Source organism: Oncorhynchus kisutch, linkage group LG28, assembly GCF_002021735.2.
Source record: "Oncorhynchus kisutch isolate 150728-3 linkage group LG28, Okis_V2, whole genome shotgun sequence".
NCBI lineage: Eukaryota > Metazoa > Chordata > Actinopteri > Salmoniformes > Salmonidae > Oncorhynchus > Oncorhynchus kisutch.
Genome location: NC_034201.2, coordinates 42,977,874 through 42,997,853, shown reverse-complemented (window position 1 = coordinate 42,997,853; position 19,980 = coordinate 42,977,874). Strand labels below are relative to the sequence as shown.

Genomic DNA, 19,980 nt, shown 5'->3' with positions numbered 1-19,980 from the left:
ATACAACTCTCCTTCCGTGGCCTCCAACTGCTCTTAAAACGCAAATAAAACTAAATGCATGCTATTCAACCGATCATTGCACGCAACTGCCCGCCCATCCAGCATCACTACTCTGGACGGCTCTGACTTAGAATATGTGGACAACTACAAATACCTAGGTGTCTGGTTAGACTGTAAACTCTCCTTCCAGACACATATTAAGCATCTCCAATCAAAAATGTAATCTAGAATCGGCTTCCTATTTCGCAACAAAGCTTCCTTCACTCATGCTGCCAAACATACCCCCGTAAAACTGACCATCCTACCGATCCTTGACTTCGGCGATGTCATCTATAAAATAGCCTCCAACACTCTACTCAGCAAACTGGATGCAGTCTATCACAGTGCCATCCGTTTTGTCACCAAAGCCCCATATGCTACCCACCATTGCAACCTGTACGCTCTCGTTGGCTGGCCCTCGCTTCATACTCGTCGCCAAACCCACTGGCTACAGGTTATCTACAAGTCTCTGCTAGATAAAGCCCCGCCCCATCTCAGCTCGCTGGTCACCATAGCAGCACCCACACGTAGCACCCGCTCCAGCAGGTATATCTCACTGGTCACCCCCAAAGCTAATTCCTCCTCTGGTCGCCTTTCCTTCCAGTTCTATGCTGCCACTGACTGGAACGAACTGCAAAAATCATTGAAGCTGAAGATTCCCATCTCCCTCACTAGCTTTAAGAACCAACTGTCAGAGCAGCTCACAGATCACTGCACCTGTTTATAGCCCATCTGTATACAGCCCATCTATCTACCTCATCCCCACACTGTATTTATTTATTTAGCTCCTTTTGCACCACAGTATCTCTACCAGCACATCAATCTTCTGAACATCTACCATTCCAGTGTTTAATTGCCATATTGTAATTACTTCACCACCATGGCCTATTTATTGCCTTAACTCCCTTATTTGACCTTATTTTCACTCACTGTATATAGACTTTGTTTTCCTTTTGTTTCTACTGTATTATTGACTGTATGTTTTGTTCATTCCATGTGTAACTCTGTGTTGCTGTGTGTGTCGAACTGCTTTGCTTTATCTTGGCCAGGTCACAGTTGCAAATGAGAACTTGTTCTCAACTAGCCTACCTGGTTAAATAAAGGTGTTCTCAACTAGCCTACCTGGTTAAATAAAGGTGTTCTCAACTAGCCTACCTGGTTAAATAAAGGTGAAATAAATCAAATAAATGTAAAAAATATTCTAAAATCTTCATAAAAATCTGCCAGTTTACTTTATGAAAATTTAGCGCCAGACAAGTTGATAGGTAAGATTTTAATTTACCCGACATTTGAGAAATGTTATGGACATCCATATGCATTCAGATCCAACATGGCGCAGACAGTGCCATCAATAAACGAGTGATGTTGGCCAAATTAGGCTTAGGTGCCTACTGTATGAGAGAAACAGTGCATTCGGAAAGTTCGGTCCCCTTCACTTGAGACACATTTTGTTACGTTACAGCCTTATTCTGGAATTAATTACATTTCCTCTACACATAATAAGCCATAATGATGAACGAAAACAGGTTTTTACACATTTTTGCAAACGTATATAAAAAAAATAAAAACATATACCTTATTTACATAAGTATTCAGACCTTTGCTATGAAACACATTTTCAGGGGCAGGGACTGGGAGACCGGTCAGGATCGAGGGAAAGATGAACAGGGCAAAGTACAGAGGGGTCCTTGATGGAAACCTGCTCCAGAGCACTCAGGACCTCAGACTGGGGGCGAAGGTTCACCTTCCAACAGGACAACGACCCTAAGCACACAGCCAAGACATCGCAGGAGTGGCTTCAGGACAAGTCTCTGAATGTCCCTGGCCCAGCCAGAGCCCGGATTTGAACCTGATCGAACATCTCTGGAGAGACCTGAAAATAACTGTGCAGCAACACTCCCCATCCAACCTGACAGAACTTGAGAGGATCTGCTGAGAAGAATGGGAGAAACTCCCCAAATACAGGTGTACCAAGCTTGTAGCGTCATACCCAAGAAGACTCAAGGCTGTAATCGCTGCCAAAGGTGCTTCAATAAAGTACTGAGTGGGTCTGAATACTTATGTAAATGTGATAGTTTTTTCTTTGTAATAAATTTGCAAAAATGTCTAAAACAAAAGTTTTTGCTTTGTCATTATGGGGTATTGTGATGTCATTATGGGGTATTGTGATGTCATTATAGGGTATTGTGTGTAGATTAATGAGGGGGAAAAAACATTTTTTTTGTGTCAATTTTAGAATAAGGATGTATTGTAACAATGTGGAAAAAGTGAAGGGGTCTGAATACTTTACGCATACACTTTATATACAACACCAGTCAAAAGTTTGGACATACCTACTCATTCAAGGGTTTTTCTTTATTTTAACTTTTTTTCTACATTGTAGAATAATAGTGAAGTCATCAAAACTGAAACACATATGGAATCATGTAGTAACCAAAAAAGTGTTATATATTATACATTTGAGATTCTTCAAAGTAGCCACCCTTGGCCTTGTTGAAAGCTTTGCACACTCTTGGCATTCTCTCAACCACCTTCATGAGGTAGTCACCAGGAATGCATTTCAATTAACAGGTGTGCCTTGTTAAAAGTTAATTTGAATTAGTTATTTCCTTCTTAATGCGTTTGAGCCAATCAGCTGTGTTGTGACAAAGTAGGAGGTGTTATACAGAAGATAGCCCTATTTGGTAAAATACCAAGTCCATATTATGGCAAGAACTGCTCAAATAAGCAAAGAGAAACAACAGTCCATCATTACTTGAAGGTCAGTCAATGTGGAAAATTTCAAGAACTTAGAGTTTCTTCAAGTGCAGTCGCAAAAACCAAGCGGTATGATGAAACTGGCTCTCATGAGGACAGGAAAGGAAGACCCAGAGTTACCTCTGCTGCAGAGGATAAGTTCATTAGAGATACCAGCCCCAGACTGCAGTACAAATAAATGCTTCACAGAGTTAAAGTAACAGACACATCTCAACATCAACTGTTTAGAGGAGAATGCGTGAATCAGGCCTTCATGGTCAAACTGCTGCAAACCCCTACCAAAGGACAGAGAAGAAGAGACTTGCTTGGGCCAAGAAACACAAACAATGGACATTAGACAGGTAGAAATCTGTCCTTTGGTCTGATGAGTCCAAATTTGTGTTTTTTTGTTCCAACCGCTGTGTCTTTGTGAATTGCAGAGTAGGTTAACGGATGATCTCACCATGTGTGGTTCCCACTGTGAAGCATGGAGGAAGTGGTGTGGGTGTGCTTTGCTGGTGAAACTGTCTGTGATTTATTTAGAATTCAAGGCACACTTAACCAGCATGGCTACCACAGCATTCTGCTGCGATACGCCATCCCATCTGGTTTGATCTTAGCGGGACTATCATTTGTTTTTCAACAGGACAATGACCAAACACACCTCCAGGCTGTGTAAAGGCTATTTTACCAAGAAGGAGAGTGCTGCATCAGATGACCTGGCCTCCACAATCACCCGGCCTCCACAATCACCCGGCCTCCACAATCACCCGGCCTACACAATCACCCGGCCTCCACAATCACCCGGCCTCCACAATCACCCGACCTCCACAATCACCCGACCTCCACAATCACCCGACCTCCACAATCACCCAGCCTCCACAATCACCCGACCTCCACAATCACCCGACCTCCACAATCACCCGACCTCCATAATCACCCGACCTCCACAATCACCCGACCTCCACAATCACCCGACCTCAACCCAACTGAGATGTTTTGGGATGAGTTGGACCACAGAGTGAAGGAAAAGGGTGGCCACTTTGAAGAATCTAAAATATATTTTGATTTGTTAAACACTTTTTTTGGTTACTACATAATTCCATATGTGTTATTTCATAGTTTTGATGTCTTCACTACTATTCTACAATGTAGAAAATAGTAAAATAAAGAAAAACCCTTGAATGAGTAGGTGTGTCCAAACGTTTGACTGGTTCTGTATAAATAAAGGAAGAGAAGCATAGGCCTAACACCAGAGAGAGAGAGAGACAGTGGAGGGAAAGTACTTGATTGTCATACTTGATTGAAAGTCGACATACCTTAGAAAATGACTCAAGTGAAAGTCACCCAGTAAAAGTTTGAATACAAGTCAAAGTATTTGGTTTTCAATATCCTTAAGTGTCAAAAGTATACATCATTGCAAATTCCTTATATTAAGCAAACCAGACGGCACGATATTCTTGTTTTTTTTTTGCCAGGGGTACACCCCGACATAATTTACAAATGAAGCATTTGTGTTTAGTGAGTCCACCAGATCAGAGGCAATAGATGACCAGGGATGTTCTCTTGATAAGTGTGTGAATTGGACTATTGTCCTGTCCTGCTAAGCATTCAAAATATAATGAGTACATTTCATTTTCAGAAAATGTATGGAGTAAAAGAAAAACATTATAAATGGTAAAGTAATATAAATAGAACATAAATAGTAAAGTAATATAAATAGTAAAGTAATATAAATGGTAAAGTAATATAAATAGAACATAAATAGTAAAGTAATATAAATAGAACATAAATAGTAAAGTAATATAAATAGAACATAAATAGTAAAGTAATATAAATAGAACATAAATAGTAAAGTAATATAAATAGTAAAGTAATATAAAGGGTAAAGTAATATAAATAGAATATAAATAGAACATAAATAGTAAAGTAATATAAATAGAATATAAATAGAACATAAATAGTAAAGTAATATAAATAGAATATAAATAGTAAAGTAATATAAATAGAATATAAATAGTAAAGTAATATAAATGGTAAAGTAATATAAATAGAATATAAATAGTAAAGTAATATAAATAGAATATAAATAGTAAAGTAATATAAATAGAATATAAATGGTAAAGTAATATAAATAGAATATAAATAGTAAAGTAATATAAATAGAATATAAATGGTAAAGTAATATAAATAGAATATAAATAGTAAAGTAATATAAATAGAATATAAATAGTAAAGTAATATAAATAGAATATAAATGGTAAAGTAATATAAATAGTAAAGTAATATAAATAGTAAAGTAATATAAATAGTAAAGTAATATAAATAGAATATAAATGGTAAAGTAATATAAATAGAATATAAATAGTAAAGTAATATAAATAGAATATAAATGGTAAAGTAATATAAATAGTAAAGTAATATAAATAGTAAAGTAATATAAATAGAATATAAATGGTAAAGTAATATAAATAGAATATAAATGGTAAAGTAATATAAATAGAATATAAATAGTAAAGTAATATAAATAGTAAAGTAATATAAATAGAATATAAATGGTAAAGTAATATAAATAGAATATAAATAGTAAAGTAATATAAATAGTAAAGTAATATAAATAGAATATAAATGGTAAAGTAATATAAATAGAATATAAATAGTAAAGTAATATAAATAGAATATAAATGGTAAAGTAATATAAATAGAATATAAATAGTAAAGTAATATAAATAGAATATAAATGGTAAAGTAATATAAATAGAACATAAATGGTAAAGTAATATAAATAGAACATAAATGGTAAAGTAATATAAATAGAATATAAATAGTAAAGTAATATAAATAGTAAAGTAATATAAATAGAATATAAATAGTAAAGTAATATAAATGGTAAAGTAATATAAATAGAATATAAATGGTAAAGTAATATAAATAGAATATAAATGGTAAAGTAATATAAATAGAATATAAATAGTAAAGTAATATAAATAGTAAAGTAATATAAATAGAATATAAATGGTAAAGTAATATAAATAGAACATAAATGGTAAAGTAATATAAATAGAATATAAATAGTAAAGTAATATAAATAGAATATAAATAGTAAAGTAATATAAATAGAATATAAATGGTAAAGTAATATAAATAGAATATAAATAGTAAAGTAATATAAATAGTAAAGTAATATAAATAGAATATAAATGGTAAAGTAATATAAATAGAATATAAATAGTAAAGTAATATAAATAGTAAAGTAATATAAATAGAATATAAATGGTAAAGTAATATAAATTGAATATAAATAGTAAAGTAATATAAATAGTAAAGTAATATAAATTGAATATAAATAGTAAAGTAATATAAATAGAATATAAATAGTAAAGTAATATAAATAGAATATAAATGGTAAAGTAATATAAATAGAATATAAATAGTAAAGTAATATAAATAGAATATAAATGGTAAAGTAATATAAATTGAATATAAATAGTAAAGTAATATAAATAGTAAAGTAATATAAATTGAATATAAATAGTAAAGTAATATAAATTGAATATAAATAGTAAAGTAATATAAATTGAACATAAATAGTAAAGTACAGATGCCACCAAATACTACTTAAGTAGTATTTTTACTTTACACTACTGAAGACATATGCTGGTGGCATGCTACGACATCGACATGCATTTCTTAATGTCAGATGGCTACTGCATCTGCTATACAGATAGACATACAGAAGGAGGGGCATTTGTTCATTTCTCTGAATATTTTGTATAAAGATAAGCATTATATTATAGGATTAACTCTGGTAGGTCTGAAACTTCCTCACCTCAAGTTGAACTGTTGGAGTCAGTTGGAGCACTGCCTTCATATCATAGGCCTGTAGTAGCTAAAGCTTAATAATAGCCATAGCAAACCTTCAGAAACATTTCTAAACTTTAGTGTAATATCAAAAGTCAGTCAAGTCATTGTTAATAGTGAAAATACGAGCAGAAGAACAAATGTGAACCAGGGGGAAAAAAAAACGCACTACCCTCCTGTAGACAATAAAGACAAACACAGTACCCTCCTGTGCACAATAAAGACAAACACACTACCCTCCTGTGCACAATAAAGACAAACACACTACCCTCCTGTGCACAATAAAGACAAACACACTACCCTCCTGTGCACAATAAAGACAAACACACTACCCTCCTGTGCACAATAAAGACAAACACACTACCCTCCTGTGCACAATAAAGACAAACACACTACCCTCCTGTGCACAATAAAGACAAACACACTACCCTCCTGTGCACAATAAAGACAAACACACAACCCTCCTGTGCACAATAAAGACAAACACACTACCCTCCTGTGCACAATAAAGACAAACACACTACCCTCCTGTGCACAATAAAGACAAACACACAACCCTCCTGTGCACAATAAAGACAAACACACTACCCTCCTGTGCACAATAAAGACAAACACACAACCCTCCTGTGCACAATAAAGACAAACACACAATCCTCCCCTCAAGCAAAAAAAAAAGTTGGACAACCCTCCCCTATTTTGGACCAACCCTCCCCTACTTTGGACCAACCCTCCCCTACTTTGGACCAACCCTCCCCTACTTTGGACCACCCCTCCCCCAGTACATTTTGATCTGTCCCACACACAACTCAGAGTTCCGATGAGCTACTTTCAGAGCACATCCCTGGAGTGTCGTCTATACCCTCCCACATACCCACAGAGGAGCCTATCGGCATTCAGCAGGCCTTCAGAATGCTGTAGAATTAAAATCCCTTTGACTCCTACTCCCTGATTCTGTGGGGAGATATGGGAGTATATAGGAACAGATAATTCATCAACTGGATCCTTAGGATTCCATCTACAGTTATGGGTGTGAACACAGAGCTGGGGATTCCTTAGATGTGAATCTCAACCAAAGGAAGCCTGGGTTTTTGCTACAGTTCAGAGGTTGCTGGTATACTGCTGTCTCATGCTCAGCCAATAGGGTTTGGTTAACCTGTTTTTCTTGAAATGTGGTTTCTTTCCCACAAAAAAAAATAAGGGTGTGGAGCTTTCCCACTTTCAAAATGAAATGAAATTAAAGTTTGTCATTATGTTGTGTCAACAAGTTAAAACATGTTTAGTATTCGTATCTCCTCACCAATATGCTCTCATAAGGAACCTCGTCATACGTTCTGGAGTCTGTCGAGGCGCTGCTGGAGGAGGTAGCCCATCTATAGAACAGGAAGAGGCTAGCATTGTCATAACAACCATACTGTGCAGAAAGACCCTGGTAGAATTGTCAAAATACCGGTGGTAAAATGTTGGTACCCTGATGAAAACCTCCAAATAGTCAAACCAATTCAGCATTTCAAAAGAGACAAGCATTTATCCCCATGACCATCTGGCATTATAAATGTACTCCCCTTAAAATATAAAGCCCTGTAAGCATTTGGAAATGACCCCAGCCTCAGACTCACAGGAAGGAGTGTCTTGCTGCGTCTGTGATGCTAGTGATGGTGTCCACGTCTACATAGTCGTAGTGCAAAGCCTCAGGGCTGGTGGCACAGCCAGACTCTGCCAGCAGAACCCCCAGCCAGCGGCCCATCTCTTCTGAACAGCTGGCCTGTTGGACACACAGAGACACCACATGGCACTGATCCCAAAGGGGACTAGAACCCACGAGACGGACCGGAGAGACTGGTCAAGGGACAGGGGACATTGGGCTACATATACACGCACAAACATACCTCCAAGGCAGCCACCTCGTTGCCTCCTTGCAGGATGCGGAAGGCGAAGGGGTGCTTGGGCCCTACTCCAGGTATGACCTCAGCCCCATGGAGGACCACAGCTCTTACGTGAGTACCCAGGTCGCCCCGGTCTTTGTGAAGGTACAGTGTTCCACTCCTCACACAGCACCATCTCTCCCTCCAACACTGGCTCAGCAGTAGATTTAGGTAACCTGAGGACAGGAACACATCAATACTTCCCAGAAAAAAGGTAATTACACGGAGCAGTAGAGATGAAAATAACAGCTTTTAAAAGGTGGGAAGCCAACAGACAAGCAGCAACATAGTAAATACCAGAGACATGACTGTGGGATGAACATGTCATATATGACGTGGATGGCCTCCCGAGTGGTGCCGTGGTCTCAGGCATTTATCACAGTGCTAGCTGTGCCACTAGAGATTCTGGGTTCGAGTCCAGGCTCTGTCGCAGCCGGCCGCGACCTGGGAGACCCATGGGGCGGTGCATAATTGGCCCACCGTCGTCCTGGTTAGGGGAGGGTTTGGCCGGCAGGGATGTCCTTGTCCCATCGTGCACTAGCGACTCCTGTGACGGGCCGAGCACAGTGCAAGCTGACACGGTCGCCAGGTGTACAGTGTTTCCTCCGACACATTGATGCGGCTGGCTTCCAGCTTAAGTGGGCATTGTGTCAAGAAGCAGTGAGCCTTGGTTGGGTTGTGTTTCGGAGGACTCACGGCTCTCGACCTTCACCTCTCCCAAGTCCGTACGGGAGTTGCAGCGATGAGACAAGACTCCAATTGGATACCACGAAATTGGGGAGAAAAAGGGGTTAAAAAAATATACATATGTACGACATGGATGCGGGGTGCTCACCACAGCGGGGGTTGTCGTCATGGTGATAGGATGACGGAGTGTCTCCTGGGAGAGGAGGCTTCTTCTTAGAGAAACTGATGATCCTGGTGATCTTCCGTCCAGCTGCTCTGCTCATAGACCCCGTCAGCTCTGAAAACGCCCCCCTCTTCCCCTTCCCTAAACAGAAACACACCGGCGTCAGCAGAGTCGTTTACAAAAGAGTCATTTACTAGATCATTTATTGTGTGTCTGAAAGGGCCTGTTTTAGTTAGCCATTTACTGGAGGCTCATGTTCCAATGTGGCACACTGTATTGGCAATCGAACAATATAGGCAAATGTAGTTCAGTGCTTCTAAAAAATGTTGTTTTGGGATCTGTCGCTCCGGTTCGCTACCGCTCTGCCTTGTGTACGTATGTCCTATGATGTCATTGTGAGACAAAGGCAGGAAGAGGGCAGGAAGGATGGTTCTGCTCCGGACCACACTTCCTCTGTCTTTTATCTGCTTTAGTTAAAACATCCAAACTTTGACCCCTTCTTCTGACTCAGGAATATAGATCACTCTACTTTCTCCTTCCCTATGTTGTCCTCTGTCTTAAGGTTGGCAAAGCCACTGCCTTACACAGTGTTTCATTTCAATCTGCTTGGGCCTGTTGCCTCAGTTTAAAAAGGGTTCTAGAATGGAACAAAATGGCGTATCTAAAAGTGGTCTTTTGAATCTCAGAATGCAGACTAGTAAAACACAAAGCTACAGTAGAACAGCAGAAACCAGACACCCAGGGAAGTTCAGGTATGTTGAGGCAGATTGGGGCCTAACCTTCACAGTTGTCACGGAGCTGACCAGAGGGCAGGTTGTCACCTGTGGCCACGCTGTCAGAGTCAGAGGTGTGCTTGTCAACCAACACTACAGTGTGCTTGTCAGCTCCTAGTAACTAGAGAGAAGAGAGGGGGCGAAATTAGGTTAGTGGACACACACACACACACGCAGCAATGAGAAAGACTTCCAGCTAGGACATACAGACTTTGTGTGTGCCTCTGTCCACAGCCATACATTTACGCTATAATAGAATGGCTCTGTTTTCCTCTATATGGAGTTTCAGTTGCTGATTACTAGACTATTCACAGTCAGCTGTTTTTATCAGTCAGAAGGCAGCATTAGAGCATCAACTCCTCCTCTGATTGAGTGTTGACACGGAGTAAACACACTATCAATGAACTGATACAGGTACATTAGAAGGTGAGGGGGGTTCAAACAGGGTGGACGTCTGTCCTGTCTGACCTGTCTGGTTATTTACCGAACTACTTTCATTCTGTCTGGTTATTTACTGAACTACTTTCATTCTGTCTGGTTATTTACTGAACTGCTTTCATTCTGTCTGGTTATTTACTGAACTACTTTCATTCTGTCTGGTTATTTACTGAACTACTTTCATTCTGTCTGGTTATTTACTGAACTACTTTCATTCTGTCTGGTTATTTACTGAACTACTTTCATTCTGTCTGGTTATTTACTGAACTACTTTCATTCTGTCTGGTTATTTACTGAACTACTTTCATTCTGTCTGGTTATTTACTGAACTACTTTCATTCTGTCTGGTTATTTACTGAACTACTTTCATTCTGTCTGGTTATTTACTGAACTGCTTTCACTCTGTCTGGTTATTTACTGAACTGCTGTCACGCCCTGGTCTTAGTATTTTGTGTTTTCTTTATTTATTTGGTCAGGCCAGGGTGTGACATGTTTTTTTGTTTGTTTTGTGTTTATGTATGTAAGGTTTTTCATAGGTTTTGGGATTGTGGCTTAGTGGGGTTTTCTAGCATAGTCTATGGCTGCCTGAGGCGGTTCTCAATCAGAGGCAGGTGATTCTCGTTGTCTCTGATTGGGAACCATATTTAGGCAGCCATATTCTTTGAGTGTTTGGTGGGTGATTGTTCCTGTCTCTGTGTTAGTTTGTCACCAGATAGGCTGTATAGGTTTTCACGTTACGTTTCTTGTTTTTGTATTGTTCGTGTTTCATCTTAATTAAAGATGTATATTATTAACCACGCTGCATTTTGGTCCGACTCTCCTTCACCCATAGAAAACCGTAACAACTGCTTTCATTCTGTCTGGTTATTTACTGCAGCATGGTTATGTGTAGTATGTGAAACATAGCTTGTGAAAACACCAGTCCCAGGTTGTCTGAGTCAGTTGGAGTGAAACAGGATAAGGGGCCCATAGGGTCTGTGCAGTGCAGACACAGAAGGCTGTGTTGGGTTACAGGCCTATAGACTGAGAATGGTATCTAGCAGGGTTACTGAGGGGAGACCCACCTTGTCCAGCTCCATCTTCCTCTGGATCATAGGAGAGGATGAGCCCACTAACCCTTCACTGCTGGTGGCTTGACTGGCCACCTCCCGGATCACCTTGAGCCATCGTTCCGCCTGCTCCTTGCTCTGGACAGCCAGCACCAAGGCCTCTCCACCAGGCAGGGAGAAACGCAGCTCGTGCTTCTTGCGGCGCGCCTCTTTGGGAATGTAGATGACGTTACACAGGTTCAGCGGCAGCTCAATGTGTGGGCTTCTGTCTTTAATGCTCTTGTAGCACTGCAGAGGAACACACGGATAAACTGCTGTTGATTTTTATTTTTATATTTACAACTGACTTTAAAATACTTTACTGCAGATCACTCCTAATATCTAAATGTGTCTCAACTAGATCAGGTCTGATGTGTAATAAACCATTAATAATAAACACGGACTGCAAGAAAAAGTCCCTACCTGTAATCTGTTGTCACGGACGACCGTCAACTGTTTGGTCCATTGACCGAAGCGTTTCTTGCGCAGCAAAAAGGCACAGATACGACAGTCCTTCATGGGGCCCACAGAGTTCTCCTCTGACTGCCACCTCTGACTAGTCCTGTCCTGGCCCTTCGCCTCCTCATCCTCCTCATCATACGATTCATAGGAGCTGCTCAGCGCGTCTGAATCAGCGTCTGGAGAACAACCAAGGATAACAGATAAGGTGGTTCCTCCTCCCCTCGAAACATACAGATGTAGTAGCATCAAGTACACATTCATCTCAACCGGGTGCTATGATTTCATTCATACTCACATGAGTTCTTGTGCGGGCCATTGATTTGGGTGGTGGGGTAATTATTGTCAGCATCCTCATAATATGCATCTTCAATGGAATTTGGGGGACTTGCGCTGACTAGAAGGAAGCAGGGGACAGAGGACACAGATCAGAGATAACCCAACAGTAAGAGTGTGTAGCACAGTAGGCTGGTGGCCCTTTAACTGATGAGGACAGGCTCATAGTAATGGATGGAATGGTTTGATACGGTTCCATTCAGTCCATTACAGCCATTACTATGAGCCTCTACTCCCCTCAATTCTCCTGTGTTGTGTACCGTGTATGGACAGTGAGTTGGGGTGGTTATGAATAGGTGACAGCAGGGAGGACGTGTGATTGACTACTCACTGCGTTTGGTGATGTTGGCGGTGATGTATTGGGTCGCCGTGCCTGGATCCAGGGGCACTGCCTCCTCATAATAGTCCTCTGGGGGAGGGGTGGTTGGCAGAGGAGGTGGGGTGTCAGTGGGACTCTGGGGGAATTAACGTTTAGGAGAAATTCAATAAATAAAAGTGTTATAGACAAAGTTCTGATACATTGATACAGTATTGTCAAAAAGGCTCTCACTTTTGAGGGCGGTATTTTGGGGGTTTCCTCCTCTACTGGTTCCTTTAGTTCTTCTGGGGAGGGTCTGAACTCATCCAGGTCTGTTGGGACAATGTAATATGCACATCACTAAAGAATGACTGATCATATCATTGTTTACTCTATATTAGCATCGTCTAGAGGCTCTGAGCTCATCCAGGTCTGTTGGGACAATGTAATATACACATCACTAAAGAATGACTGATCATATCATTGTTTACTCTATATTAGCATCGTCTAGAGGCTCTGAGCTCATCCAGGTCTGTTGGGACAATGTAATATACACATCACTAAAGAATGACTGATCATATCATTGTTTACTCTATATTAGCATCGTCTAGAGGCTCTGAGCTCATCCAGGTCTGTTGGGACAATGTAATATACACATCACTAAAGAATGACTGATCATATCATTGTTTACTCTATATTAGCATCGTCTAGAGGCTCTGAGCTCATCCAGGTCTGTTGGGACAATGTAATATGCACATCACTAAAGAATGACTGATCATATCATTGTTTACTCTATATTAGCATCGTCTAGAGGCTCTGAGCTCATCCAGGTCTGTTGGGACAATGTAATATACACATCACTAAAGAATGACTGATCATATCATTGTTTACTCTATATTAGCATCGTCTAGAGGCTCTGAGCTCATCCAGGTCTGTTGGGACAATGTAATATGCACATCACTAAAGAATGACTGATCATATCATTGTTTACTCTATATTAGCATCGTCTAGAGGCTCTGAGCTCATCCAGGTCTGTTGGGACAATGTAATATACACATCACTAAAGAATGACTGATCATATCATTGTTTACTCTATATTAGCATCGTCTAGAGGCTCTGAGCTCATCCAGGTCTGTTGGGACAATGTAATATACACATCACTAAAGAATGACTGATCATATCATTGTTTACTCTATATTAGCATCGTCTAGAAAGTCATTATTCTTCTATATGAAATAACACAGATATGGTATTTAACTCACCGAATTCCTCAAACAGGGATTCCACAAAGCTGGTGCCATTTCCGTATAGAGAAGTGTTCATGTATATGAAGTCTGATCCATTCACTTTAACAGAGAAGAGAATGTAAAAAAATACAAATAAACACACTCTCCGTGCCCTCTCTCTCTCTCACACACACACACACACACACACACACACACACACACACACGCACACACACACACACACACACACACACACACACACACACACACACACACACACACACACACACACACACACACACACACACACACACACACACACACACACACACACACACACACACCGTACCTGATGGCTGCAGCTGCCCCAGCAGGCTCCGGACCGTGCTCATCTTCTCCGTTGTGGCACTGCTCACACTCTCCTGGTCCAGCAGCTTCAGCAGCATGTTCAGCTCACTCACCAGGTGCTCCATCGCTGTGGGGAGAGAAGAAGAACAACACAAGTCACAGGTCACGTCTGAAACAATGAGCGACAGTTTCAAGCGATTGTACAATATGATGTCAATTACTGAGCAAATCTATCAACGGTGATGGTAAGACTCATTACTTTTACATTTTAGTCATTTAGCAGATGGACTTAGATAGCTGTGCGAGACGACCATATATCACAGAGAGCAACATTTTTCCTCCAAGTAACTATCAGCAAAGTCAGCCTAGGTAAGAAAAGACAAGTATAAAGGGTTATTTCATTACCGATTACAACTATTGCTTTCCAACTCAACAATCAAGCCCGCTTCATAATATGCTGAGGCCCTATTCATGGGCTAACTGCGCTGACAACAGAAGTGGTTATGGGTGGAGCTAACCTCAGACATCTGGTTGTATTGGCCTGCGTCTGGAAGAAACCAGACAAAATAATCACAATTTGGTATCTGGCGGCTTAATGCAATAAACAGGTGCGATAGGCTTTCATCAGCCTGTCACAAAAACAGAACCAGGGATTGACATTACGGTCTGGATGGCTCTCTCCCATTGGGTAAGTCAGGTGTAGTTTATGTTGCCCTGAAGAAGCCTGATGATCACCTGCCCGGACATGGAAAGTATATTCACCTACACACAGTGGAGGAACCAGAAAGACCAGACCACTGCAATTCTTTGCGTTCAGACTCAACTTGCATAACTGCTCAGGTCCCTTTCCCCCGGGCAATGGAGCAACCCTTAGCTCAAGTGTCCAAAGAAAGGAACTCCACATTTTGGATGAATTTTCACATATCAATTTCAAGATGTTTTCCACGTGTAGAACTCTTAATTGTTAGATATTACTGCACTGTTGGAGCTAGGAACACAAGCATTTCACTACACCCGCAATAACATCTGCTAAATATGTGTATGCGACCAATAACATTTGATTTGAGATTTGATTTATCAACCTATCTTCCTGATGAGAGGGTCCCAGCATAGCACCCTCAAACCCATGACAGGACCATTTAACTACACAGAAACATCTGTATAACAGCTCCCCTGGTGATAAGTGATTCATCTTATCTGTAGTGGGTCATTCCTGGAGCTGAGAGGAGATTGCCGTGCCACCAGGCACTGGGGCTCCCCTGGAGAGGAGCATCTCTCTATCACACACACACACACACACACACACACACACACACACACACACACACACACACACACACACACACACACCGATGACTTTGTAGGCAGTAATCTCAGGCCTACCTGTTTTCCTTTGATGTCTCTGGAAGTGAGAGATGTTTTTCCTGATCACAAGTTTTCAGTAGAATATGGGCCTGTGTTTGTAGCTTTTAGTGCTGGAGGTTGTTGTCTCTATCTCTGCTCATAGCAGATCAAACAACCTGTCGGTCTAAGTGTTTTATTTCTCTACCCACAGCAACAAACTGATCAGCTTCAAAGAGTAGACCTGAAGTGCTTTGTGAGCAGAGGTCTTCATGTAGAAACAAGGCTAACTGTAAGGTTATGTTGGCACAGTCATGACCTCTCAGAATCTCATTGGAAAATGTCTGCTGTCTTGGCTTCTTGCTTTTGTTGCAGAAGTTACTCTGTAATAACACCATACAACCCTTACCTATCAAACAAGAGTAAACAAGTTCAGCACAACCACTGTGATTTCAGATGACTTCACAACCCTCTGAATACAGTCCAGTTAGAGTTGTTTAGAAGTGGGGTGCCGCAACGTCTGGGCTGGTCAGAAAGTCAGAGGTTTCCTGGTCAGCTTATTGGAACAGTCGTATCAGTGGCAGGTCAGGGATCAGTCTGAAAGTCAGGTTTCCTGGTCAGCTTATTGGAACAGTCGTATCAGTGACAGGTCAGGGATCAGTCTGAAAGTCAGGTTTCCTGGTCAGCTTATTGGAACAGTCGTATCAGTGACAGGTCAGGGATCAGTCTGAAAGTCAGGTTTCCTGTTCAGCTTATTGGAACAGTCATATCAGTGACAGGTCAGGAAAAAGACAGGAACCTTTGCACTAGCCATGATTGGCTGAGATAATGGATGGGCTGGACATGCCGAGAGATGAGTTCAGATTGGTCTGCCATGTAGCACACTTCTGTCTATACCATGAGCGGCTTAGTATGTGTAGGTAGTCCTTTCTAAAACAGCTTTTTTGAAAGATATCACGACGAACTGCACAACTGTTGCTAAGGCTCTTCACAATATGATAGCTAAGGAGGCATTTGATTTCAAATGCGGAGGGAGTCAAAAAAGAGAACACAGAAGGCTGTTGTATAAAACACCTGACTGGATTACATCTTCAAGCTAAGGGCAACCGTGACAGAGGGAGAAGCTTTCATCCATGTATATGGGTAAGAGAGTCTAGCTGGCTACATTTTCAGATATATGTTTCTAATTTTGCCAGAAAGTAATTTATTGCAAGTAAAAGCGTACTGTTAGCTAGCTAATATTAGCTGGCTGGCTCACTAGCATTATGTGTATGATGTCATCCTTATCTCAGAGAAATTTGTATTGCTAGTTCTAGCCTAATGTTAGCTAGCTAGCTAAAATTGAACCTAGCTAGTTGGTTAGCTTTAGCTAACTGTAGATACATGGAGGGTAGTAACGTTATGAGTTGGGATTATGGTTCCTTGTTTAGCTAGCTAGCTACATGTCGAAAACAAAAAGACTCCACTATGCAGGTAACCATTTAATTGTACCGTTTACACCTTCTAACAAGCTAGAAACTAACCGAAAACATTGTTTAGAAAGTTGCTTTTAGTTGCCTGGTTTGTTAGATTGACAAACACTAAATACATCTTTAAGCTAATAGGTTTATTTTGTATTGAAATACACCATTTATGCTGTTTTGGACCACCGTGCTGCTGTCTTTATACTGTTTCATAACAACAATGACAAGTTTGATGTCGGAACGACAATAGAATGTTCATGATGTCATTGCGACAACTGTATACAGACATGTCGATAGACATAGTAGAAACCAGTCTCGAGTCTTGAAATCTTTGGTTGTACACTACCGTACTCACTGTTTAGCACATGGCCTCACGTGTATCCTTAAAGACATGGATGGGGCTAAGGCTTAAGAAGGTGTGAACAATACTTAATAGGTGTAGACAAAGAAGAGCTCTCCAGTAGGTGTCCCAAAACATTCAAGAGCCATTTTCGCAAAAGTTGATCAATTTTCAAAGCTGAACTACGTTCCCATGTGTTCCTCAACTGCTGTGTATGATATACAATTTTCTAGCTTTGAATCTACTTTTATCCAATGTAAAAAAAAACACCATTTCAAATTTTGCTACACAAGACCGAAACGAGGCGGTCGGTCACAATAAACATCTCTGTAATAACAAATCCCCTCTCTGAATATCAAGGAACGGAAATCAACTGGCCCTGTCAAAACATAACTGTCTGAAAAGTAGTCAACTTTCAGAGATAATTGAGAAAACATCCACACATCGTCAGGAAGTGGAGATGCAGTACTCAGTAGAACCAACCATAAGACTAATCACATGATCTACACGGACATCCATCTCCAATTCAAATGTTACAGTCCTGAGAGACGAGGACAAACACAACCCACACAGACCACTAAGAGAGAGGCTGCCAAGACAGTATAATACAAGCATGCAGTCGATTTGGTTGCTTACCGGCTTCAACAGCTGAAGAAGAAGAAAGCCCACCATTTCCCAAAAACAGCTCCAGTGAGAAATGCTGTGGTAATCCACACATCAGCTGTGCTCGTCTCTGGATGATTGCAGAGCTCTCAACACACAGTCATTTAACTCACTCCCTCGCTCGCTCCTACCCTGGTATTGTGGTATCTAGTGGGCTGGGCTCAAAGAATTTACTCTGCTGCTGTTACACCCTCCACTCCTCTACTCGCTCTACTTCGTCGCCCTCTGTCAGTCAGTCTCTCTGTCAGTCTGTCTCTGTGTCAGTCTCTCTGTCAGTCAGTCTCTGTGTCAGTCTCTCTGTCAGTCAGTCTCTCTGTCAGTCAGTCTCTCTGTCAGTCAGTCTCTGTGTCAGTCTCTCTGCCAGTCAGTCTCTCTGTCAGTCAGTCTCTCTGTCCGCCAGTCTCTCTGTCCGCCAGTCTCTCTGTCAGTCAATCTCTCTGTCAGTCAGTCTCTCCGTCAGTCAGTCTCTCTATCAGTCAATCTCTCTGTCAGTCAATCTCTCTGTCAGTCAATCTCTCTGTCAGTCCGTCTCTGTGTCAGTCTCTCTGTCAGTCAGTCTCTCTGTCAGTCAGTCTCTCTGTCAGTCAATCTCTCTGTCAGTCAGTCTCTCGGTCAGTCAGTCTCTGTCAGTCTCTCTGTCAGTCAGTCTCTCTGTCAAGTCAGTCTCTCTGTCAGTCAGTCTCTGTGTCAGTCTCTCTGTCAGTCAGTCTCTGTGTCAGTCAATCTCTCTGTCAGCCAGTCTCTCTGTCAGCCAGTCTCTCTGTTAGTCAGTCTCTCTGTCAGTCAGTCTCTGTCAGTCTCTCTGTCAGTCAGTCTCTCTGTCAGTCAGTCTCTCTGCTCATCTGAGACATCACACACAATCTTTAAATGTCATCTACTTGTCTTTGAGGGGTTCCACTTCTCAGGGTTGGGTCTCTAGTACGATTGTGAACCTACCGGTAGTTTACCGATGTTACCAGAATCGTAAGTAATTTTGGTCATTAACAGAAAATCTGTCATAACTTAGATAATCTTGAGTCACTTAAGCAATTTATTCATATATATATATATATATATAGTATTCATTTTTTCTATCCGTGTCCATGAGTTTCTAGTAGATAGACCAGATGGTTCATGAGTTTCTAGTAGATAGACCAGATGATTCATGAGGTTCTAGTAGATAGACCAGATGATTCATGAGGTTCTAGTAGATAGACCAGATGGTTCATGAGTTTCTAGTAGATAGACCAGATGGTTCATGAGTTTCTAGTAGATAGACCAGATGATTCATGAGGTTCTAGTAGATAGACCAGATGGTTCATGAGTTTCTAGTAGATAGACCAGATGGTTCATGAGTTTCTAGTAGATAGACCAGATGGTTCATGAGTTTCTAGTAGATAGACCAGATGGTTCATGAGTTTCTAGTAGATAGACCAGATGGTTCATGAGGTTCTAGTAGATAGACCAGATGGTTCATGAGTTTCTAGTAGATAGACCAGATGGTTCATGAGTTTCTAGTAGATAGACCAGATGGTTCATGAGTTTCTAGTAGATAGACCAGATGGTTCATGAGTTTCTAGTAGATAGACCAGATGGTTCATGAGTTTCTAGTAGATAGACCAGATGGTTCATGAGTTTCTAGTAGATAGACCAGATGGTTCATGAGTTTCTAGTAGATAGACCAGATGGTTCATGAGTTTCTAGTAGATAGACCAGATGGTTCATGAGTTTCTAGTAGATAGACCATACAGTTCAAGAGAAAATAGCCTAATTAATGAAAAAAAGCAACTAATAAACAATGGTATTATTTACAATTAACT

The 19,980-nt window shown here is 40.5% G+C and overlaps 1 protein-coding gene across 6 annotated transcripts in view; it reads right to left on the bottom strand.

Annotated features, from left to right (window-relative positions):
• Positions 1-19,980, bottom strand: part of afap1l1b (actin filament associated protein 1-like 1b) — a 45,954-nt gene that overhangs the window by 5,338 nt on the left and 20,636 nt on the right. For 2 of the 6 annotated variants that reach the window (XM_031808410.1, XM_031808411.1), the window contains exons 2-13: positions 14,376-14,501; positions 14,063-14,146; positions 13,053-13,132; positions 12,834-12,957; positions 12,465-12,563; positions 12,131-12,345; positions 11,684-11,956; positions 10,188-10,302; positions 9,394-9,549; positions 8,523-8,734; positions 8,253-8,398; positions 7,934-8,006 (exon numbers count right to left, since the gene is read on the bottom strand). In XM_031808410.1, the coding sequence (XP_031664270.1) occupies positions 7,934-8,006; positions 8,253-8,398; positions 8,523-8,734; positions 9,394-9,549; positions 10,188-10,302; positions 11,684-11,956; positions 12,131-12,345; positions 12,465-12,563; positions 12,834-12,957; positions 13,053-13,132; positions 14,063-14,146; positions 14,376-14,501 (1,703 nt within the window). Of the gene's footprint in view, positions 1-7,933; positions 8,007-8,252; positions 8,399-8,522; positions 8,735-9,393; positions 9,550-10,187; positions 10,303-11,683; positions 11,957-12,130; positions 12,346-12,464; positions 12,564-12,833; positions 12,958-13,052; positions 13,133-14,062; positions 14,147-14,375; positions 14,502-18,154; positions 18,448-19,980 lie in introns of those variants that run through there. The other 4 variants (XM_031808407.1, XM_031808406.1, XM_031808409.1 and 1 more) reach the window with 4 other exon arrangements.